The sequence below is a fragment of the Brassica oleracea genome, chromosome C5, assembly GCF_000695525.1.
Source record: "Brassica oleracea var. oleracea cultivar TO1000 chromosome C5, BOL, whole genome shotgun sequence".
In the NCBI taxonomy this organism is placed as follows: Eukaryota; Viridiplantae; Streptophyta; class Magnoliopsida; order Brassicales; family Brassicaceae; genus Brassica; species Brassica oleracea.
Genome location: NC_027752.1, coordinates 44,376,346 through 44,399,206, shown reverse-complemented (window position 1 = coordinate 44,399,206; position 22,861 = coordinate 44,376,346). Strand labels below are relative to the sequence as shown.

General features: G+C 37.9%; 3 protein-coding genes across 6 annotated transcripts; 1 reads left to right on the top strand and 2 right to left on the bottom strand.

The window, feature by feature from the left end:
* Positions 1 to 883: 883 nt before the first annotated feature.
* On the top strand, positions 884 to 11,895 carry LOC106294513 (uncharacterized protein At3g06530-like). Of its 2 annotated transcripts, none has more exons than XM_013730080.1 (40): positions 884 to 1,117; positions 1,204 to 1,417; positions 1,495 to 1,590; positions 1,670 to 1,787; positions 1,885 to 2,058; positions 2,147 to 2,317; positions 2,457 to 2,512; positions 2,605 to 2,694; positions 2,780 to 2,931; positions 3,021 to 3,103; positions 3,187 to 3,315; positions 3,401 to 3,469; positions 3,565 to 3,733; positions 4,121 to 4,260; positions 4,345 to 4,431; positions 4,519 to 4,716; positions 4,894 to 5,086; positions 5,175 to 5,272; positions 5,358 to 5,501; positions 5,617 to 5,773; positions 5,933 to 6,066; positions 6,157 to 6,235; positions 6,315 to 6,477; positions 6,584 to 6,659; positions 6,771 to 6,941; positions 7,040 to 7,108; positions 7,190 to 7,294; positions 7,409 to 7,498; positions 7,593 to 7,795; positions 7,912 to 8,119; positions 8,202 to 8,384; positions 8,506 to 8,601; positions 8,698 to 8,765; positions 8,847 to 9,204; positions 9,307 to 9,522; positions 9,696 to 10,346; positions 10,431 to 10,840; positions 10,926 to 11,163; positions 11,256 to 11,426; positions 11,504 to 11,895. In XM_013730080.1, exons 1-40 carry the CDS (start codon positions 958 to 960, stop codon positions 11,732 to 11,734), a joined length of 6,618 nt encoding a protein of 2,205 aa, XP_013585534.1. In that variant the 5' UTR covers positions 884 to 957; the 3' UTR covers positions 11,735 to 11,895. The 2 variants fall into 2 exon arrangements, with proteins under 2 accessions (XP_013585534.1, XP_013585533.1); XM_013730079.1 differs by having other exon boundaries at positions 4,516 to 4,716.
* Positions 11,896 to 11,987: 92 nt separating this feature from the next.
* On the bottom strand, positions 11,988 to 14,738 carry LOC106294514 (rab proteins geranylgeranyltransferase component A 2). The gene is made up of 9 exons (XM_013730081.1): positions 13,967 to 14,738; positions 13,520 to 13,642; positions 13,339 to 13,438; positions 13,216 to 13,254; positions 12,883 to 13,135; positions 12,718 to 12,793; positions 12,456 to 12,648; positions 12,293 to 12,376; positions 11,988 to 12,196 (listed from the first exon to the last, which is right to left on the bottom strand). The coding sequence occupies exons 1-9, from the start codon at positions 14,674 to 14,676 to the stop codon at positions 12,089 to 12,091; spliced, it is 1,686 nt and encodes a 561-aa protein (XP_013585535.1). The 5' UTR covers positions 14,677 to 14,738; the 3' UTR covers positions 11,988 to 12,088.
* Positions 14,739 to 15,174: 436 nt separating this feature from the next.
* Positions 15,175 to 18,812, bottom strand: LOC106343472 (probable O-acetyltransferase CAS1). 3 transcript variants are annotated; one of them, XM_013782696.1, is made up of 16 exons: positions 18,653 to 18,809; positions 18,476 to 18,567; positions 18,254 to 18,397; positions 17,995 to 18,051; positions 17,849 to 17,921; positions 17,494 to 17,652; positions 17,239 to 17,388; positions 16,910 to 17,165; positions 16,693 to 16,808; positions 16,524 to 16,610; positions 16,347 to 16,435; positions 16,191 to 16,253; positions 16,046 to 16,102; positions 15,839 to 15,935; positions 15,587 to 15,745; positions 15,175 to 15,485 (listed from the first exon to the last, which is right to left on the bottom strand). In XM_013782696.1, exons 1-16 carry the CDS (start codon positions 18,683 to 18,685, stop codon positions 15,480 to 15,482), a joined length of 1,638 nt encoding a protein of 545 aa, XP_013638150.1. In that variant the 5' UTR covers positions 18,686 to 18,809; the 3' UTR covers positions 15,175 to 15,479. The 3 variants fall into 3 exon arrangements, with proteins under 3 accessions (XP_013638150.1, XP_013638151.1, XP_013638152.1); XM_013782697.1 differs by having other exon boundaries at positions 18,254 to 18,394; XM_013782698.1 differs by lacking the exons at positions 15,175 to 15,485; positions 15,587 to 15,745; positions 15,839 to 15,935 and adding an exon at positions 15,959 to 15,978 and having other exon boundaries at positions 16,023 to 16,102; positions 18,653 to 18,812.
* Positions 18,813 to 22,861: the final 4,049 nt, after the last annotated feature.

Below are 22,861 nucleotides of genomic sequence, written 5' to 3'. Positions count from 1 at the left end.
GCCAAGTACTGGGGCATCTGTGAGAGAAAACGACACATACTACAGTGTATAGACTTAGGATGATGTCGGTTATAAATATATTACTAGATTTTGACCGCGGGTTTATTTTTGTTTTTTTTTTCAATTGACAAATATTTAGTAAATGTCACATTTTCATATATTTGTATTTTATTTTATAAAAGACTTAAAAATTTTATCTTTATTTATCGTATTTCATTTTAAATGACTATTTATGTTAAAAAAAATTAAACTTTATTTTTTTAATGAATTAAGTTGGTATAACTCTGATAAATTAATTTTATTATGGGGTTAATATTTTAATTAAAAAATTATATACTTTTAATAAAGATTTATACTTTTCAATAAAAAAATTCAATTATTTTTATGAATGCTTAAATTATATTAAGAAAAGAAAAAAATAATAATTAAGAATAGTTGAAAAAAAATTATTTGAACTTAGACTCAATGGTCCAAAGGAAAAAAAAAGGTGAGAATTGAATCTGATTTTTTAATAGGCCCAAATGGCCCAAGAGAGATTTGATTTGGGCTGGATCCAAAAATAATGACCCAATATAGATTTGTTATTAATATTACTTAATTGCCCTTAATGAAACATGCAATGTTAGTGAAGGAAACATGCCCCTAAGGTAATAGGATCCTGCTTTATAGATGAGATAAAACCCAGGCCCATTACGTGCCCAAACGTTAAGGGCAGACTAACGAAGGGTTTATTTTGTCACGTCTCGAAACCTTGGGGTAGTTTCCAAACCTAAAAATAAAATCGTACCTCAACACGTGATTTCACAAAACTACAGGGGCTTCCCATCTTATTTCTCTTTATTAACGAGAAAAATAATCGTTAAACCCTAAACCTTATGTTTGTTGTTCTTCTACGCCGCGACGCGATTCTTACTCTCTCCCTCTCTCTCTCTCTCTCTCAGACTCTGAAGAACAAGCATGAGCTCTTTGTTAGCGTCCCAGCTACAAGCCATCAAGGCGGTTGTTCAAGCCGATACAGAGCCGTCGAAGAGACCTTACACACGCCCGTCGATCCTCTTCAGTCCCAAAGAAGCAGCCGATTTCGATATCGAATCAATCTACGAGCTAGGGCTCAAAGGTTTGCTCTCGAATTTTAGGGATTCTCTTATAGTGAAACAAGCAGCAGCGATGATTGAATTGTCTTCTCTGTTAATTCATTCTCAGGTCTCGAAGTGCTTGGAAACAAGGATGAGCGGTTTAAGCACTTCGTAAGCGATTTGTTTAGTCATAAGAGTAGAGAAATCGATAGGGAGTTGCTTGGTAAGGAAGAGAATGCTCGGATTGATGCGTCAATCAGCTCGTATCTACGGCTACTCTCTGGTTATCTTCAGTTTCGTGCTTCATTGGAGACACTTGAGTATCTCATAAGAAGATACAAGTATGTGTTTCCTTACTCTCTTTGACTTGGCTATACATCTTTATAACGATTTTGCTAACTACTGGATTCTTCTACAGGGTTCATGTATACAATGTGGAAGATGTAGTGCTATGTGCTTTGCCGTATCACGACACTCATGCCTTTGTTCGTATTGTTCAGCTGATTACCACTGGGTGAGTAATGATTCTTTCATTCATTCGTTTTTGAAGTGTAAGCCCCTTTATGCTAAGCCTTTCTCTCGTTTTATTATAGTAACACCAAGTGGAAGTTTCTGGATGGGGTGAAAAATTCAGGTGCTCCACCTCCTAGATCGGTTATCGTTCAGCAGTGTATACGTGATACGCAGGTCTTGGAGGCCTTGTGTGACTATGTAAGCAGCTGCTTTTTTTTTTAAAATAATTTCCTTTAAAGGGTTTGTGTGAATCGTATATATTGAAACGAACGTCTTATTTTGCTGGTTGTTGTAGGGATCTCGGACTAAGAAGTACCAGCCTTCAAAACCCGTGGTCAGCTTCACCACAGCTGTTGTCGTCGAGGTTCTTGGTTCTGTTGCAAAGGTTGATGGAGATATCGTGAAGCTGATTTTGCCGTTTGTCGACTCTGGTCTTCAATCTGCTGTGAAAGGATGTTTAGATCAGCAGGTTTGTGGAATCTGTCAAATATTGTGATTTATTTGATTTTTTTTGTTTCAGTCTGTGATTTTTATGACGTGCTCATTTTTTTTTCTAGGCTGGTGCGTTAATGGTTGTTGGTATGCTGGCCAACAGAGCCTCGCTAAATGATAATCTTATCAAGCGTTTTATGAGATCAATCATCGATGTTGCTCGTGAACATGCCAAAGAATCCTCTGATCCTCATTGGATTCGGTTGTCGTTTATGGCATTGATTAATTTGGTTCAGGTACATTAACTTCCGTTCTTAATTCTCATGAGCCTCTTGGTTTTGATATCATGAATTTATTAACTTCTAGTGATCATTCTGCTCATAACTGGCCAGTGTTCGTCTTTTTGAACTGATTGTTTTGTTTGATCAACTACAGTTGCAGTCTGTGGACTTGATTCCAAAGAAAGCTTTGGACCTTTTAAAGGAAATAAGGTAATCACAGATTGACCGTATCCCTCTTTGGCTATTTTAACATTAAGTATTCTTATTATTATTTTTCCAACGAGGCCTTCAATTTTATGTAGGGATATTTCTGGTGTTCTTCGAGGCCTGTCCAAAGAGTTCAACATCAAGAAGTTCCTGACAGTGTTACTAGATTCTCTTCTCCTTTACTGGTTTGTATTTGACACTGTTTTGCCATTTTACAGTGTACTTATATTGTTAGTATTCATGTTTTAACCTACTGATTTCTTTTTGCAGTTCCTCAGATGATCAGTGCCTAGAAACTTTAATTTCGATAATTGATAGTGTTCCAGTAGAAAAATTGGTTGATCATTTGATCTCCAAGGTTTTCTCTATGTGTATGACACAATATCAGAAGAACAAAAGTGATTTTACATCTTCTACATCTGGTTAGTGAATTGTCAACTACCATGTCTTCGACTTTACTCTCGCTCGCAGTTCTCTTTTTATAAAAACCTTGGTTGCATGTTAATTGTAGGGAGCTGGGCTAAGAAAATTCTAGCTGTTGTTAGTAAGAAGTATTCCGCTGAACTACGTGCAGCAGTACAAAAATTTATGGAGGTCTGCGATTCAACTCTCAATGACTTGTTTTCTGCCTTTCGTTAGTTATGCGTCCCTTATGAATAATAAAGTTATTTCTTCAGGATACTAAAGGTCTGTCGAAGAAAGAAGATTTGAAGCTGGAGATGTTGTCTCGTATGCTGGATGGGAATTCAGACATGTCCCTGCCGTTCGTGGATTCAAAATTGTGGTTCCGTCTCCACCATCCCAAGGTATACTATAAATCTGATCTTAGTTTTGTGAAATTTATTTCTGTTTCCTTTCTGTGCAAGACTGAGGGCTTGATATGAATCATAGGCTGCTGTACGTTGTGCTGCGCTTTCTAGTCTAAACGGTGATCTCAAGCGTGATATATCTAAAGCAGAGGTATCTGTGTGGGGTATTCATTTCAAATATCATAGCTTCTTACTACCCCTTCTAGGCATCTGACGAGTCTTCAAATTCTTTGCCACTGTCTACAGAACCTTGTCACAATTCAAGATGCTATTGTGCGCCAGCTTTGGGATGATGATCTGGCTGTTGTTCAGGCCGCCCTGTCCCTTGATCAGTTGCCGAATATAGTAACCTCTTCTAGTCTTCTGGATGCTTTGCTTCATGTGGTGAAACGTTGTGTTGGGATTCTCCAATCAGGTGATTGAAAATGCTCTCTTCTTTTCTTAAGTTGGCTCAGTGTTGTCTTCTAGAGCTTTATTTACATATCTGTAAAGTGTTGATCTTCAATATGTCATCTGAGAAATCGTTTCTGCTAGCGGTAAAACGTTGATCAAATTTTAGTGTGCACTGTCTTTCTGATATCAATTTGCTTTCTTGTCCCCTGCTGGTCCACCGTTTCATTTATGTTGTGCATATTTTTGAACTTCTGAATGGGTTTTTGGGAATGCCTGAAAGAAAAATCTGCGTAGTGTTCTCATTCCATTTCTTTTAATAGTGTCTAGTAAAATATATATATTTGCTTTAAGAGTGCAAATTTCTAAGATGTGCAATTAATTTATCTGGAAGCAACCGTTTTTGTTGTAGGTTTATCACAAAATGTTCAACTGGCAGAAGATGTCGTTGCTTTATCCCTTAAAATTGCTGTCTCAAGTTTCTGTAGTCAAGCAGAGACTACTGAGAAAGTCGCCTCTGCAATGTTCCCATTTCTTTTAGTTCTGCCGAAGGTTCTTTCTCGTTCTCCTTTTTTGACAGTTATGGAAAGGACTATTTGAACTTAGGATAATGGTTGTTATCATTTATGTAAACAGACTTTGAATTTAAACCTAAATGTGCTGACATTGGGGAAGGATGTTAACTGGCCACTTTTCAGGAATCTTGGTGCTGATGACGGAATGGTAAATATAAGTTGTGAATCACAAATCTTTTTTTTTTTGTTGTGAATATTATTATCATGACATTTACGAACCTCTTTTTTTTAGCAGAAGAAGCTCCCAATCATGTCAGGAAACATATCCTCGATAAGCATGGATATTATTAATAGTTTGGGGGAGGCACTTTCCTTGGAACCTGATGAGCGTAGGATTGAGCTAATTGAGAGTTCTTGCAATTTTAAGCTCTCTGAAGTTTTGGAATCATGCAGCAATATGAAATTGACAGAACAGGAACGCAATAAGTTGCAGGTTCGTCACTACTTTCCTGTTTTTCATAAAAGAAAAAGTTCCAGTCCTATTAACTATTACTCTTGTCTATTGTTTGAGTACGCGAGGGGAATTTATTTTTGAGATACTGTTGTTCTTTTTTTTTCTAAGATTTTATGAATACTCTTAATAACTTGTGAAATTCTTATCTCATATCAGGAGGGACTGTTGATCCGCGAAAGTGTGTCTGCATTGAACATGGATGTCGTTAACAAGCTGGTGGAAGCATTTATGGTGCAACCTAGTGACGTTATTCAATGGCTTACTGTCACTTGCCAAGAGGCACCGTTGGCAAAGACGCTGTTCTTTGTGGTGTTGATGCAGTCATTGCACAAGATGAGTTCTTCTTCTGGTAAAGTTCTATCCATTGTTTATGCATTAAAGCTTTTGTCTCATATAATAAGTTATCAAGAGTTTATGTTGATTTTTCTTTGATGTAGATCCTAGTCAATTTTTGGATCTTTTCGACATTTGCTTTTCTGTTTTAAAGACCGAGTGGGAAGAACTTGAGGTTGCAGTTGATCTCTCTTTGAAAGAGGTATAGTGTTCTATTGGCTGATGTAGATTCATGATTTCATAATTTACGCTTGTTGCTTATTTTACCTTGTTATTATTACTTGCAGCTGTCGAAAAGCAACTGCCAAGAACTCTTATATCTACTTTCTGACACCTCTGATTTTACTGCACTGAATTCAAAGATTCTTATCTGCTTGTTTTGGAAGCTGGTTGAGTCCTTCATAAAACTTGAACACACTCATGTCTCTTCGGTGGGTGATTTTCAACGTGATTTGTTTATTATATGGTTATATTGAATGTCTTGGCATCTTGCTGCTAACCAATAGCAATGCTCACAACTATGTGTGCAACTTCTCCTTGGTTCAGGTTTTTAGCGAAAGGTTGTGTAGCGGACTTGAAGACTTGTTTTTCTTTTTTGCAACAACCCGATCAAAGCATGTTTTCACGGAACATCTCCACTACCGTGTGAGAGAAGCCAAAGTCTGTCCCGTTTTGTTTCTCACTCGGCTCATATCACGAGAAGGTCTGCACGGAAGCCTATATTTCCTCTAGTTATAAACCTTTTATGCATCTCTTTTTTCTTCAGATGTAATCGTTTTGAGCTCTTTTCTAGCATTCTCAGAGTTCTAGTTATATTTTATTCCATCTCCTGTTTTCTTATGATGTTATCTTCTTCTTGCAGATGTTCCTCCCATGGTCAGAATTGAAAGTCTCAAATGCTTCTCGTATCTTTGCTCTAATGGAAATAGTGAATGGTCGATTCAGATATTCTCTAGTTTTCCAGTACTTCTGGTTGCCATATCGATTGATAATCAGGTGAGACCTGAAGTTTTGTGTTTTCATTATGGTATGACTCTTTGCATTATCATCCCTTCTTATACCCGTTTTGGGACTTTCACTCTGTAGGACGTTAAAGTAGCTGCTATGAATTGCTTTGAGGCGCTCTTCAACCTACGGTGTCGTGTTGACTCTAGCAAGAAAAATGGTAAAACTTAGTTTGGCATCAGTTGATTATGTTTCATCCTAACATTTGTTTTAATCCTTCTTCTGAAATTTAAAACCAGGGAGTGCTGCAATCTATAGTAGTTCTTGTGATGAACTGTTGGGAATGATTGTTCAACAAAGGAGGCTTATATTGTCGGACAATAAGTTTCTTCCATCCTACTTGACATCGTTGTTCAGTTCAACCCCTAATGACTTACTAGCGCCTGTGGACCTGCAAAAAAGGTACTTAGCTGAGTTGAACAGCTGTCTAATGACACATGTGTATATTAATTCGTTTACTCCATTTGCAAACTCCCTTAGTGCATATTTTCTTGATTTTCGACTTCAGGTTTGATCAACCCACAAAAGAAAGCATTCTTTCGTTCATCTTATTGTGTGCGCAAGAACTTCCTGCTTATGGGAAGGTGTGTTTCTTCTATCTGTTTTCTGTTTCACTTTCTTCTGAAGTTCAAGTATCCTTATGAATCTCTTATGGATTGTGACACGTATGAAGTCTTACCTTTTCCCTCCTACAGCTAAGAGTTATATCACTGCTAAAGGGTCTGGGCATCTCACTTATGCGTGATGAAAATGTTAAGTTATTGTCTCACCTTCTAGACAAACGTAGTCAATACTTCATTAAACTGGATAAAACTTCCCCTTCAATGTCAGACACTGAGGTCGCTTTGTTGTGCCTTCTTCTGGAGGTAAATTCATTTTGTCTCCATTCCGTCCTAGGAAAACTTACATGTTGCCTTGTACCACAGTTATTAACTTTGGTTTTGCTCTTCTCTCCCTGTGGCAGTGCTCCATGATGCGTTCAGCGTTGTTCAAAGAGCAGTCTCTTGATGATGATATACTGAACGCATTGAAAGTAAGAATAGTTCATTGCTCCATATTTTCCTCCCTTACTTGGATACCTTTTCGTTCCAGTCAGAGATGTTTGCTTTTGCAGATGGATTGTGTGGCATCAGAGCATCCTGCTGTTATCTCCCCTTGTCTTACTATTTTGGAGAAGTTAAGCAATCAATATTATACAGAACTGAAGACCGACGTTCAGGTCAGTCTTAATGGCTTAGTGAAATATAAGTGCAGTATCCTACTATTGTACTCTTCATATTATATATCTAATCAATACGTTTTCGAACTCTCTTGATTGTTCTTCCTGGATCAGATTCGTTTCTTCCACAAGCTCGTGTCAATGTTTCGAGGTACAAGTGGCAGAATACAAGATGCTGCTAAAGAAGCTTTCTTACGCCTGAAGGTATGCTCACTTTCACTTTTTTCTTGTATTCTTCCAAACAGGTTCTATGTGTTGTATTTTCTTTATTTACATGGTATCTTCAATGCTATTGCAGATTTCTTGTTCAACGGTTATCCATACCCTCGATCATATCACTCAGCAGGATAATCTTGTTATTGATTCTTTGAGCAAGAAGAAGAAACAGAAGAAATCAGAAGAAGACGTAAATGGTGGGGAACTTCTAAGAGGAGAAAAGGCTCTCTGTTTCATTGCCTCGTTACTTGACATGCTGCTTCTAAAGAAAGATCAAGCTCACAGGTCTCTTGAATATATATATATATATATATTCTTAGATTTGCATGTCCATTGTGAATTTTGGCATCGGAGACATTTTTGTTACGTGACTAATTTTCTTATAACTTATTCTTGCTTAGGGAGTTCCTTGTAGGGCCTTTGTTTAAGCTCCTAGGAAGATCTATGTCTGATGAATGGGTGAAGATTGCTTCGTCGGCTGAGGAAACCTCAGTTGAACCTCTTCAGGATGTTCGTGAAATAACTCATGCATCTATTTCTTCCATCCAACAGACAGTGCTCTTACTCCTGAAAGATATATTTGATTCTCCGAATATGAATCCTTTGAAGGTATGCTTTAGATTTTTCTTATGGGATCGATTGACGATATCTTTGCTTGTTTTCTTCTCTTAAAATTTACTTCTGATAGCAGGCTGACATAACAAATGAAATCAATGTCAAAATGCTGGTTGAGTTTGCTCATTCCTCAAATGATGGAGTCATACGGAACTATATCTTCTCCCTCTTCACTTCAGTAGTTAAAATTGTCCCAGATAGAGTTTTGGACCATATCATCAGCATACTTACACTGGTTGGCGAATCAACAGTGACACAGGTTTGTTAGTCCATAACCTTCTTAGTCTTGTATCAATTTCATTTTGATCACTTGAATCCTGATATTTTTGATGGTGACTAAATTCTTCCCTAACAGCTGTTTCTTTACTTTTTATTTGTAGATTGATAGCCACTCGAAGTCGATCTTTGAGGAGTTTATATCATCGGTTATTCCATTTTGGCTGTCTAAGACTAAAAGTGAGGAGCAGTTGCTGGAGGTAACCTTTTCGTGATGTTCTTTTTTTCCTTAATGAAGTACATCAAATGTTAAACCAATTGTGGACTGATCTAACTTTACTAATTTGATTTTTCAGATTTTTGTTAAAGTGTTGCCTGATATTGTTGAGCATAGAAGGCGTTCTATTGTAGCTTACCTGCTGGGGTAATGTTTAGACACATAAATTGAATTTGAAGTTGAGTTTTTTTCTCTGAAAATACTGATGACGTTCCTTTATTTCTGCAGAGTTATTGGTGAACAAAATGGCCTGCCTTCTTTACTTGTCCTCTTGTTCAAGTCCCTACTTTCAAGGAAAGACTCAGCTTGGCTTGGTAATGTCCAGAATTCGGATAGTTTTATATCCGATGTTAAGAGGGAGTGGGAGTATGCCTTTGCCGTGGAAATATGCCAACAGTATACTTCTTCAACATGGGTCTCATCCCTGGTCATGCTTCTTCAAACTATCAGCAAAGACAGTTCTAGTAAAGAGTGCTTATTTCAGATGCGGCTTGTCTTAGAATTTATATTCGAGAAATTGCAAGACCCAGAATTTGCATTTGCAGTGTCACTTGAACCAAGAAATAATATTTCAGTTGGCATTCAGGTAAACCCTCTTCCAACCTTTTCTTTTTATCACCTTCTTTCTCCGTCTGTGTGCTTTCTTAAATTTCCATGTTTTAGTAAATGCGTTTTGTTAAATTTTCAGCAAGAACTACAGGAGCTTATGAAGGGTTGTATACTTCTCCCGCAAGCTGTTGATTCCACAAAGGAGAAAGATGTGACTTCTGCTGTTAGAAAGGAAATCAAAATGCGTATACATGATGTCCTGATGACTGTTACAGGAGTTATGGATCTGTCTATATATTTCAGAGTTGTTACTAGCTTACTTAAGCAGCAGTCAGATCGTAATGGGACGAAAAAGGTATACATTGTTTCCGTTTTATAATTTCTTTTGGTACTAGAGCAATAACATAGAAGTTTTTTCCAAAGTATTTTCGTGAGTTCTATCATTTGTTAGCATTGCCATGCGAATTCAGATCCGTTGAGACTTGTTTACCTTGTTAATGACGTTCGTTGATATGCTATTGAGTGCAGGTACTTGGGCTTATAAGTGCGAGAGCTAAGGACTCCACTACTTCTAAACCGAAACACAAGAAGAGGCTCCCCAATCAGAAAAGAGGAAATCCTTGGTTGAACCTGGATGAGGCGGCTGTTGAAGCTTTCGGGAAGATGTGCGAGGAAATCGTCAATGTAATTGTTGAGACAGATGAAGATTCAGATGTTCCAGCTAAACGAGCTGCCATTTCTACACTGGAAGTTTTGGCTAGCAGGCTTCCCTCTGGTCACCCGATCTTCAGCAAGTGTCTTGCATCTGTCGCAGAAGGCATCAGCTCAAAGAATCTGGGAGTTTCTTCAAGCTGTCTTCGTACAACCGGTGCGTTGATCAATGTTCTTGGCCCAAAGTCACTCGTTGAACTTCCACGCATAATGAAGAATCTGGTACAACAATCGCGCGAAGTATCATCTGCATCAACTGGAGACGCAACAGCCGAGGAACAGTTGCTTATGATGTCTGTTCTCGTCACTTTGGAAGCAGTGATTGAAAAACTCGGAGGTTTCCTAAATCCCCACCTTGGGGATATCATTAGACTCATGGTGCTGCATCGTGAATATGTTTCTGACTTCGACAAGAACCTTAAATCCAAAGCCAACGCCATCAGGCGACTCCTTACTGAAAAAATACCAGTGAGTTAAATAATTACATGAATCTGATTTTTTTTTTTTTTTTTGCTTGTTTAGTGATCTTAACAATAATAACCTTTCTTCCAGGTCCGCCTCACTCTGCAACCTCTTCTACGAATATACGATGAGGCTGTTAGTTCTGGCGATGCAAGTTTGGTGATTGCTTTCGATATGCTAGAGAATCTAGTCGCAAAAATGGATAGAGCATCTGTTGTTTGCAACCATGCAAAGATTTTCGACCAATGCTTAGCTGCTCTAGATATCCGACGCCAAAATCCAGCAACAATTCAGAACGTTGATGATGCGGAGAAAAGTGTAATCAATGCGACGGTTACACTCACAAAGAAGCTAACCGAGTCTGAGTTCAAACCCCTCTTTATCAGGAGTATCGATTGGGCAGAGTCAGAGATTGTAGATGGATCTGGGAATGAAAGCAAGAGCGTCGACAGATCTATCTCTTTCTATGGTCTGGTGAATAGACTCTGCAAGGCTCACACGTGAGTGAAACAATCACGTCCTTTACTTAAGCTTCTGGAATATCTTGGAAACTAACTTCCAATTTTTTCTTGTTGTTGAATGCAGGTCGATCTTTGTACCGTATTTCAAATTCATGCTTGACGGTATTGTATCGCATCTCACCAGTGCGGGAGGAGCATCAGTTTCAACAACGAGGAAGAAAAAGAAAGCCAAAATTCAGGAAACGGATGATACTCTACCACCAAAACGCTGGCATCTTAGGGCGTTGGTGCTTTCTTCTTTGAATAACTGCTTTTTGCATGATACTGGAAGCTTGAAGTTTCTCGACGCAAATAACTTCCAGGTCACTTATCTTTTAACCTTTTATGTCTTCTTGGATCAAACGTCTATCTCTTGGATTTTTAGACTGATACAGAACTGTATTCTTCTCCACAGGTGCTATTGAAGCCTATAGTATCACAGCTTCTTGTTGAACCGCCATCTGATTTGAAGGAGCTTCCAAATGTACCATCTGTAGAAGAGGTTGATGAGTTGCTGGTCACATGCATCGGTCAAATGGCTGTAGCCTCGGGCTCTGATCTCCTCTGGAAACCACTCAACCACGAGGTAAGCAAACATGATCATGTTATGTGCATAATGGTTCACAACATTGAATATTGTCTTTAAAAATCATATTTGGTCAGGTGCTAATGCAAACAAGGAGTGAGAAGTTGCGTGCGAGGTTGTTGAGTTTGAGGAGCGTGAAACAGATGATGGATAATCTGAAAGAAGAGTACCTTGTGTTGCTCGCTGAAACCATTCCGTTCTTGGGTGAACTACTGGAAGACGTTGATCTGTCTGTCAAATCTTTGTCTCAAGATATCATCACTCAGTTGGAAGTGATGAGCGGTGAAGATCTGGCACAACACCTCTGAAATGAGCAGTGATGATCTGGTACAAGACCTCTGTAAACTTCGATCGCTACAGAGCTTTTTATGTCTTTCGTCTTGTGTTGGTAACTACGTATAAAATATTCTTGAGCAAAACAGTCCCTTTTTCATGACTTTGATAATAGATGTTTCTTTGGTCCTTTATATTTTCAGAAATTTCAGCGTCTATATTTAAATCTTTTATATGAAATGAAGGATTATATTATTTACAGCCTACACCAAAAATTAAATATTTGTTATGAAATCGTTTATATAAAAATAAATGCCAAAACAGAGAATCGTCTTTGTATAGGAAAAAATTCACTTGTGAACTAAAGTCTACATATGTTATGAGAGATATCACATAGCTTCTATTTCAACACCACCATCGTTTTCCTCCTCTGTTGCGTTGTCCGGCGAAGTTTCTTCTTTAAACAATTCTTCACTCCCCATAACATGCTCATATAGCTACCAAATCAAAGACGTGTTACGTAACATTAGCGAAATATCATACATAACTTGTTGAGATTTGAGAGCGGTGTCGAGTAAGGAGCATTTACTAACCTTCACGGCTGATTCCACAAGCTCATTGTAGTTCAAATTTCCATCTGGACTAGACGCGGAGCTGATACTACCTCCAAATTCACCCTGATCCAAAATCAAACTTTGAGTTAGTGATATGACATTAACATAGTCCAAATTTGTAAGCCGTGATCATATTCCACACCTTGACCAGCTCTTGCACGTACAGTGCTCTCCAGAGTACAACAGGTTTTGCTTCAACATTGTCATTCTCGACTACTGATTCGCTTTCACTATTCTCAGGAACCTGCGGTCTAATGAGAGTACTCATGGCTGATAACAGTGCAGCTTTCCCTTGATCATCGTTGTCACACACAGTTGAAAAATATAAAACATGCCTGCAGAAGCAAATGGAAAGAAACAGAATGAAAATGTGAAGAATCATCTTTGACTAAACTACAACTTACATGTCAGCTGGACAAACTGCTAAACCACTACCAAGCTGCAGAACCCGAATCGCAACTAACTGTTCAGGAAACAAAGCTAAGAGGGAAAAAAAAAAAGAATTTCCAATAAGAAACTGGCGATATCATAAAACAACTAAGTAGTGGATCTACAAAACTGTAACTTACATTTGGGTGGATATACGACAAGAGCGTTTGATATACCAGCTTTCACAGAACCTCTAATGATACAAATTCCTCTAGCTATTTTCGCCTCGCTGCTTATCGACTTTGGCACAAGAACACGAAGAGTTTCTTTCTGCTGATCAGTCAATGACGACATTGACTCCGATCCAAGAGTAATACATGGGTCAAGAATCAACTTTTGGCTGAATATCTCTTGACCCGTAGCTAGTCTAACCCCTTTGTAACCCCCAGTTTCCTGCAAAAAGACAAAAGATTAGGACTACCAAGTAACCAACTAAAGATATCTTAGGTTACAACAACAATAGACTCGCTTGCCTTGTCTAAAAGCAGAGCAGTAATAGGCATCCGGAGAACCTGTGCATACAATAAGAAACCAGATAAGTAACTAATAACACAGCAACACCACTATATAATGTCACCAATCGTTCCAAAACGTACATAGATGCATCCTTTCACAGCGGCTCTACGGCAAAAGGCTTGTGGAAGCTCTCCTTGTCCATAAATAGGATATATCAACGCCCCAACTGCGTTTGAAAATCTGCAAGTAAAAGCATTCAAAAAGCTTAGTGACACCAACTAAATAAATGTAAAAAGAGCCAAAACTATGTCTATGAATGACCTGCCAATAGATGTAATGTACAAAGCCAATCGAGCTATCCCCTCTCTAGTCTTGAGTAAATCTCCACAAGCTTCCACATTGTCTTGATCATAGTCTACCATCGCAATGCCATACAAGATGATCCTACACAAGAGAAGAAACAAAGCCTTATCATCTACGGCCCTCAAAATCATCAATATAAATTACACAAGTCTCTAAAATTATTAAAAATAATTTAAAGAAATTGTTACTAAATAGTCTACAACCCTCAAAATCGTCAATATAAATTACATAAGTCTCTAAAATTATTGAAAAGAAACATTTACTAAATCGTCTACAGCCCTCAGAATCATCAATATAAATTACATAAGTCTCTAAAATTATTAAAAATAATTTAAATAAATTGTTACTAAATCGTTGACCGGCCCTGCAAAAAGCTATAAATAATGCGAAAAGGAAGCTATATACCATTTGATTTTGGGAGGCAAAAGCATCTTAGCCAAGAACTCAACAAACGGAGTCTCCATATCTTCCTCCGTAATCTTAACCGCCCCCTCATCGCTCTCCGTGGAGGAAGCAGCAGCAGCAGCCAAGTGAGCCTGAACAAGCTTGAAGAACTTCATCAACTGATTCTTCTCCGCCAGAGCCAAACTCCTATCCTTGAATATCGCGCCTCTCGAATCGGGGACGCTCCTCAGCTCTCCGCTCGAGTCCCCGACGAAGCTCGCGTCGACGCTCTTGAACTCCACGTAGTTGTTGGATCCCGATCTCAGCATTAGGTTGATCGACTCGTCCGCGCAGAAGAGAACCCTAGGACCGCACAGGTCGACGTTGAGCTTTCGAGAATGGCGTTCGTCGAGGATCGAGGAGTCGAAGGTCGCGATCTCGACGGAGGAGTACAAGGATCGGGTGGCGAGATCGACGGAGAGGAAGTCGGGATTGTCTGACGGCGGAGGAGGGGGAGGGGAGAGGGAGTTTGAGCGGAGGAAGGAGGTGAGATCGGGGAGGGAGAGGGATGCGAAGTGGGAGCCGTAGAAGGGGTTGGGATCGAGGTGGAGAACGGAGGTGCCGGAGGACGAAGCGGCGGCGGCGAGGATGGATGAGGGAACCCCGGTGCCGACGATGATGAGGTCGTAGGTGGTGGGATCGAGCGGCGGATATGGAGGGAGGTCGCTCATGGTTTTGTTGTTCGAACCGATGACTTGGATAATTGGAAAATGGTGAGACTTGAGACTTGAGACTTACCGCTACCTTTTTATATTTTGCGTTTTCAATTGGTAATTTAAATATAGTTCTAATGGCATAAAACATAATAAATAATATTATAAATAATGATAAAGATAAAAAAAATAATAGTTGGACCATACTTTTATCAATGGGTCACACTGCTATTTTAATAGAATAGATAGATTAAAAACCGTTTGTGTAACAATTAAAAATTAAAGGTTTTTATTTTGAAATAAATAATCAATTTGTCATTTGAGATTCGAGATTAATGTGATGTTATTATATTTGTGTGATAATTATGGATTAAAAGTTTTTATATTCAAATAGATAATCAACTGGTCATCTGAGTGGATATTAATGATTTAATGTTATGTTATCTGATATTAATGTGAGTTTATGAATTTCTTAATTAACTTAACTTGGTCACAAAGCCTTGTAAATCACAAAGCTAGATGATGCGATTATTTATTATCAACTGTTTAGAAAAACGGTAATACAAATTAACATATATCATCGTGAACAAAACATAACATATATAAACAAGAAACAACACTTTTGACCTTGTTCATAAACAAATAAATATACAGACAGATGACATATTGTGCCAACATTGTATGCATCAAGACTACCTCTAATTCTTCCATCTTCTTCGTATATCTACCACATTGCGTGATTCTTATAACTCCTCTGCAAATTGATATGAATTCCCATTCAATTAATATCCACTTTGGTCCGGTTCAGACATGCTTCACTTTCACACCTGTTGTGTCACATGAAATAATAATAAACGTGAGATGACAGAGCTCAAGCATCATATCTTTCTCACACACAAAAACAGAGAGATAAAAAAATTTGACTAACCAGTTTTTGGGGGATTTGGACGATAACAAACGAGAAGAAGTAGAGGCAAGTGCAGATTATGATTGCTGAGATGGTGTTGTAGACAAGGCGCTTGTCGTCTTTGGTTGGTATGAAGGCTGTTTTCAATGTGTTTGTAAGCTCAAAGAGCCTATGAGAGACCTGAAACAGAGCAACCAAACGCCAATCAGTTTCTTTCTTTCTTTTTTTGGCTTCCAATTTAATTGTGAATCAGTTGTAACAGAGTTTGCTTACAGCGACGTAAATGGAAGTTGTGAGCATGAAGTTCAACAATGGGTATTCCGGGATTAGAGAGAGTAGCAACTTGGGCTGACCATCAGGAACTCCAGATCTGTGGATTCATAAATTTCATATCTCAATGGCACAACACTAACTTATGGTATTGCGTTCTCAACCATTAAGCTACAGTTGAGGACACTGACAAGATGAAGGGTGACATACCTGAGCCATATATGAAACTGTGAGATATATGTCTCCAGTGTTATCTTCCCAAGCCACCTGAAAAAATTCACAAGCAAAATTTTGTTTTTTTTTCTGGAAACAAGAGGACGAATATTATATTTATTGATTAAAACATTGTTCTTACGCCAAGAGGGTCAAACTGTAGCCGCGGAAAGACTGGGTGATGTTCCGGAGACAGATATAAACACTGACAGAAAATCAACACCAAGTGATACACAAGTTAAAAACTTGTTTTGAAAAGAATCATGCATGGAGAGCTTTTGAGAGTAAAGTGAAATACGTTATTGGAATCCAAGAGGTGTAAGGATGATATTTGTTGTAAGTATACTTATCCAGCTTGTATATGTACTCGAACCAAAAATATCCCACCTAAAAGTTTCATAGTAACAAAGATACAGATTAGCTGGAAGAAGGCTTCTTTCACTTGGAACAAAGTGAAATGATAAACTTGTTATACCGTTATTGCTATCAGTGCCACAGTTGTTTTGATAGCCATCCTGATCTTTATCTCAGCTTCCTCCAGTTTATCCATCCAACTCTCAACCTATAAGGTACATTAGTGTTTTCTCATTAAGCTACTCCATCTCATGCAATGTGAAGTTCAAGTGTGAGTATTGGGAACTTACAGTTGGGTGGTAGTATGCGTAGAGCATCCCGATTATCCATATGTACCGGTCAAGGCCCGAGCGAAAATGCCACTCATGCAAGAGAGGAAGCTGCGGTTTCGCAGGGTCATTGTAACCTGCAATTGTTATTTTCCAAGTTTTTGTATTTTCAAACAGTTGTCTAGTGAACACATTTATTTTTCATGAGAAAACAAAGATTTGACTCTTCTTCACTAACCCAATAGGAACGTAAATGGACTCCAAACCCATTCAAAAACGCCGGGAATCTCCCAAACGATGATCACAACAACGAAGCAGGCAACAATTTTGGCAGCTATGACTGAACCATTCTCATTATATTTGTTCATAATACCAAGTGCTCCGTAGACCATCAGAGTAAACAGAGTGTGCATGGGGCATATGTAGTATAGCATGTAACTGTTGTTGAGGACGATGCAGGAGAATATGACCAGGAAATTCAGCCGCCACATCATCTGTTTAGAACAAGAGTATGTTAGAATTTAGAAGCTAGAAATAAGAAAAGAAACAGGAGGTCAAAACTGTTACCTGTGCAAACCTTGCAAGGCTAAAGTCCTTGCGAATGTAATAATAAGAAAAGTTCCCAAATCCAGTCATCCACACATAGCAAGCAATGAACACACGGATAGCATTGTAATACTCCGCAGCAGCAAAGTAGTGGTACATCAAAAAGAGGACCTACAACACCATGAAAAGAGAACTATGATGAGGTAACAGCAAATGAAAATTAAGCAATGAGCATTAATCTTCCAAGCTGATGCATCAAGGGAAATAGTCACAAACCTGCATCCAGCCTTTCCACTCCTCGGTTTGATGCCTATTCAAGTACATGATGGATTTTCCGTTTAATGCTGATTTATCATTATGTATCGTGAATGAAGTTATCGCCGAAACGATGATGAGAAGGAAGTAAAGGAACAGAAAGAGATCCCTGTTGTAACTCTGTATCAAAAAGATAAACAATGTAAGACAGTCAGACAAGTAGAAGCATAAAAAAAATTATTTATAAAGCTCACAACTTTATGAAGTCTAAATCTTTCCACATAAAATTAGACCAAATTGTAGAGCCTGTGTAACTAGATAAACCTTTCCAGAATCTACTAAGCAGATTAAAAGATAAAATATCATCATCACCCACCTTCTTGGATGAACTGAAGACATCAGTACGGTCACAAATATAAAAGTATCCCATAAGCACTGCAAACTCGATTCTGCATAGAAACCAATATAATTCAAGACAAAGTTGGACCGTTGAACATACAAAACTTCACTCCAAATACTCACATTGCTCTCAACGCCAGCCTGTTCTCAACCAAGAAGGACTCATCCAAGAGCACAAACCTGCGTAGAAACCGGAATAAGCATAGAGCTCACTAGATGTAAGAGCATCTCCAACCCCACCGCAAAATTTACTGCAAAATGGAGTGGATTATGCAGTCGTGAACAAATAAAAATGTTTTTTGTTTGTTCACGATTGCATAATCAATTGTGTAATAAATTTTGCAGCAGGGTTGGAGATGCTATTAGGGAGAGTTTACGGAACCTGATGAGAGGAGAATGTACGGAGGAGCCCTTGGTTTTGGTAGAAGGTGACTGAAGACCACCTCCATCTTCTATTAAAAGAGCTTTATCGTCTTCTTTAACAAAATCTTTCACAATTTCCACCAAGTTGACATCAGAGTGCCTACTTAACATTTAACAAGAACAACAAAATCAAATACGAAATCAAACGCTAAACAAAACGATTTGTATCAAAGCAACGTACGCTTTGGCGGAGACTGAGTGTTTCGCATAGTGAAGATACTCGGCGTAGAGCCACGCGACGATCACAGGCACGATCCCGAGCACCACCGACATCTGCAGTTTTCCCGAAACTAAATCAAGCAAAAGATCTAATTTTCAAACGAAGGAAAGCTTAAAGCAATAGTAAGAGACGACGTACTAGCCCAGGCGTAACGGAGCTTGATATCGCCATCTCCGATGATCAGAGGAAAGAACGAACCAAAGCAGATCGAGAAGACTGGATCAGAGAATATATATAACACTCGTCCTTTGTATAGTTAGTTACACGAACAGTGAAGTGTGTATTTGCTGGAGATTTGAGCAGTTACTTATATAGTAGCTCTCTCTATCTCTATACATTTAATTAAAAAAAAAATTTACGAACCGACAAATTTTTATTGAAGAAATTAAACCAAACGAAAATTATAAAAAAAAAACATTTTTGGGTTTATTATCCTCTTCTGTCAAATCGAGGGGCCAGGAACTTTGCATGGATACAAATATAGATTTGTTCGTTAACGTGAGATTCTAACTATTAAAGGAAAACGTGTTAATAATGAATGGAAGGAGCCAAGATTATACAACTAAATAGTATTTTGTTTTTACTCTCTCAATAAATTTCACATTTTCATTCCCATAACATCTTTTGGTATAGATGAGAAAGAGATGTCTGTGGAGGAGAGTTTTTGAGTAGCAATTATGATATTTTTGTGTGATATGTAAGGTTTCAAACCTTATCTCATTGCACTCAAAAGGTTTAAATGACAGGATTTTGGATCACATGATGCTCAGCTCAAAACGGTGAAGAAGAGTTTGTATGTAGTAACAAAATTACCGTATCTAAGCAACGTTTATATGTTTTGGTCTTTCATCTAAACCATACTAAGTCTAATGTAATTACGAGGTGTGTGTGTGTGTATTTATTATTTAATATTTAATATTGCTGGAACGCACGCGTTTCTTCAGATTTGAATAGTCGACAGATTACTTCATTGAGAAGAGGTTTGTTAAAATGCCATCACAAAGTTGGAATGTTGAACTAAATCATTTTATATACCTGTTGTAGTCTCTTGAATAGTTTATAGTTTTTCTTTTTGAAAAATTGAATAGTTTATATAGTTTATACGTGAATTAGTTGCATGTGGTATTTAAACTATTTTATCAAGCAACAATACAGATTGTCCATTTTTCTCAAACTCGTATATATGAAGGGTAAAATGATGGTTTTGGTTGCCATCTTCGTCACACGAACTCAGGTGTTCGGACACTCTAATATATCTGCAGTGCCGGCTTTAAGGCCAGTGCGCAAAGTGTTTTTGCAGTAAGTCCCTCTTCAATTTGGTAATTTCTTTTTAAAAATTAAGATCCTGATTTGTAAAAATAGTACTGTATGTATTAGGGTTCTAATTTTTTAATTTATAATCTTATATATATAAAGTAGAGTTGTGCTCTACACACAGCTCTCCACGTCATCAGGAAGCATGTGGTTTCTTCTGCCACGTGTCATGTCAATATTTAAGCATTTAGTGTTTATGTTTCGGTGAGTTATGTTGAGTGGGCCAGTTATTGTGTCTAAAAATTCATTGGGTTCTGTTACTGTTTTCATACAGGCCCAGATGTTAATAGTTTTTTTTCCCTTCGTTGGAGACACAAAGCAAAGCCGCCGATGATGATTTTGGCCGACAGTCTTCTCTGTGTGAAACGTTAACGGTCCAGCTTCTCCTCCTCATTGATGATTCTGAGAAATGTCTGCATTCAATCAACTATGTTAAGATTCAATTCATCGATACAATCTTTCTAGACTCTCTGTTCAGTCTCCTCTTGGAGATGTCAAGTCTGTACGCTTCGTGGAGATTTTTCTTTCATCTCTGCTAGAGATTTTATTGGTAAATTTTCACATCTGGGGCATTTGAATGCAAGAAATAATCTCTAAAACTATATCTTGTGGAGTTGTGGGTATAGAAAAAGAATATGTCATTTTGAACTCTGTTTGTGTATATTTCTCAGCTCAGCAAAGTCAGATTTTTTGGGAACTCATATTCCATGTGAAGATATATTATCAACATACATCTCTCTTGGAAAGGGCCTCCCAATCTCCCATCAATAGAACCTCCATGATATTCTCGCCGACGATCATTAAATCCTGTCGCAACCTCCCTTTCTTGCGTTAGATCTCTATCTATCAGTTCATTATATTTTTAATACTTCTATCATTTGCTCATGATCCTATTTTGTTGCTTCGCGCCCGAAATTATGCGTATTTGGGTTGTTCAATAGATTGTCTCAGCTTCGTCAGTAAATAATTGCGGATCTGGACATCACTGAAACTCTTCATCATAGAGATAAAAAAACACCGCAAACATGAAGTCGAACATCTGATTGTGCAACAACCATCAGATTCAACTATTGAAGAATCAGTTTTATTTACTACAAGAAACAGTCTTTAGGTGACTCGATCTCTTACCTTCTCTCATTGCTGCCATCATGTTTGCTTCTATTGAACTGACTTCTTTCCCTAGACTAATAGCCTTACCAACATCAGTGTCTTTTTTGACTAATATATCGAAGTCTTTGCTTATTGATCTAGAACAGTTTTTGGACAAACAAATTTCCTGCTGCTCACTTTATCTCAGGTGATTTGGAAAGGAAGAGCCTAAGATGTAACATGTGGAGAGCTAAGAAAAAGAGGATGTAGACCATTGACACCTTTCAGCTTCAGGTTTCTCTTTGATATGTTGTCACGTTATACTCTACCGGATCTTTTGCTCTTGATGTAGCATTAGTAGTTGGTGGCTCTCTATATCTCTTCGTCATACTACTTTTTCCAAAAATTATGTGTCCATTGTTAATATAGAGATATTACTGGTTTCAATTTTGGGCTGCTTCTGATTGTTTTCTTATTAATAGGGACATATTGTGGATAAATAGGGTCCTGAAGCATGTGAAGAAAACAACACGGGCTGAAGCATAGAAACAAGGGGTTATTGTATGTTTCTTTAACTCTATGACTGTGTTCTTTACTTAACCATATTGGATTCGAAAGGTCTGAATTTTCTAAGAAATGTATCTTTGCGTACAGGAACTTGTGTGTTTGTAGTTTGTACATACTGAGCATGCTATTGACTCCTCACTTGCTAGGGTAATCTGTATAAACATAGAAAATCTACTTCTAGCACAGCCTAATTTGTGCGACCAAACCCTTAGTCTTGTGGATACTTAAATCCAAAGTGGTTCGCTTGATGTTATTAATGCTGACAGTGTAATTAAGGTGATTCATATGAGATTAATAATGGATCGATGAGTTTGGTCTGAGCTCTTTATTTCTCTCCTCACGGTTTTATGTTATTTTTTTTAACAGGAGCACTTGAGGATGAGATGGGCGAATGCTCATATGGTTATCCAAGCCAGCTTGATGAGCCAAACTTTGCATAAACTGAGCCACTCTTTGTCGTTATCGCTTAATTGACTTCATTGGCATGTACATCTCAGAAGGACAATACCATCTCCAACACTTATCTTCTTTATAAGTCAGGTATAGAATTTATGTAGGTAATATTATAGATAAGTTCCTATATTTGTGTTATGTAAATCTCTTATGTGAATGTATATGCTCTGCACAATGCTGTATATTCAAGAGAGAGCAACACTTTCTACATTTGGAGGATTTGAAGGTCCAACAGAAGTTACTTGGGGTGGGAATTTCTTAAGTTTTATATGTCTGAATATCAGGTCAAGAAATGTGAAGATGTAATCCAAACCTGGTCACAAATTTTGAGTTTAATGTTGCCTTTACTTAACTGGGCTTTCATGTATGTTGTCTCCTAAGTTTTCAACATATACTGATCATGAAAAGGATCAAGATTTTTCCATATACTACCATTTGTTTGTGTTTGATAATGTATATTTGAGCATATACTGAGCATTAAGCACCCGTTCAATGCCTTACACGGAACATTTTACGTTCACCTTCGGAGAAGTTTCTAAGACTGAATAATCCTGTTTTGGTTTCACCATGAAAAGATGAAGAATGTCCTAAAAATGTCTGTGAATGTATGTGTTTTTGACATAAAAGCTACTTGTCTTGAAAATGAGATACCGATTCTTGATAATGTCGTGATGATGAGTCTACTTTTTTATAACAATGTTGAATTCTTGTTCGGTATTAGTAATGTGGAAGTGGATTATTCTTTCTTGTGTATCAGTATTATTGGCGTTGGTGGCGACCAGAGCAGTAAGCTTTAGCCATTTAATATTTCAAAATTAGATTATGTAATTCCTGTTTTGACTGATTCTTGGACCATGACGCTTTTGGTGGAAACAGACAAGTAGAAATGATGGAGAATTGTTATACGAAGTTTCAGAGCTCTGG

Bases quoted from the DNA above. Each gene is read 5' to 3' on its own strand.
- LOC106294514 (XM_013730081.1), bottom strand. From the start codon at position 14,676: ATGAGCGACCTCCCTCCATATCCGCCGCTCGATCCCACCACCTACGAC. The intron at 12,649-12,717 runs GTAAGTTGTAGT...TTGCTTCTGCAG, and splicing joins GCAGTTTGTCCAGCTGACAT to GCATGTTTTATATTTTTCAA. The intron at 12,197-12,292 runs GTTAGTAAATGC...TTGATTTGGTAG, and splicing joins TTGTGGAATCAGCCGTGAAG to CTATATGAGCATGTTATGGG.
- LOC106294513 (XM_013730079.1), top strand. From the start codon at position 958: ATGAGCTCTTTGTTAGCGTCCCAGCTACAAGCCATCAAGGCGGTTGTT. The intron at 1,591-1,669 runs GTGAGTAATGAT...GTTTTATTATAG, and splicing joins GTTCAGCTGATTACCACTGG to TAACACCAAGTGGAAGTTTC. The intron at 2,059-2,146 runs GTTTGTGGAATC...TTTTTTTTCTAG, and splicing joins AAGGATGTTTAGATCAGCAG to GCTGGTGCGTTAATGGTTGT.
- LOC106343472 (XM_013782696.1), bottom strand. From the start codon at position 18,685: ATGGCGATATCAAGCTCCGTTACGCCTGGGCTA. The intron at 16,103-16,190 runs GTAAGAACAATG...GAATTTTTTCAG, and splicing joins TACAGTTTGACCCTCTTGGC to GTGGCTTGGGAAGATAACAC. The intron at 15,936-16,045 runs GTATGTCACCCT...ATGAATCCACAG, and splicing joins CAGTTTCATATATGGCTCAG to ATCTGGAGTTCCTGATGGTC.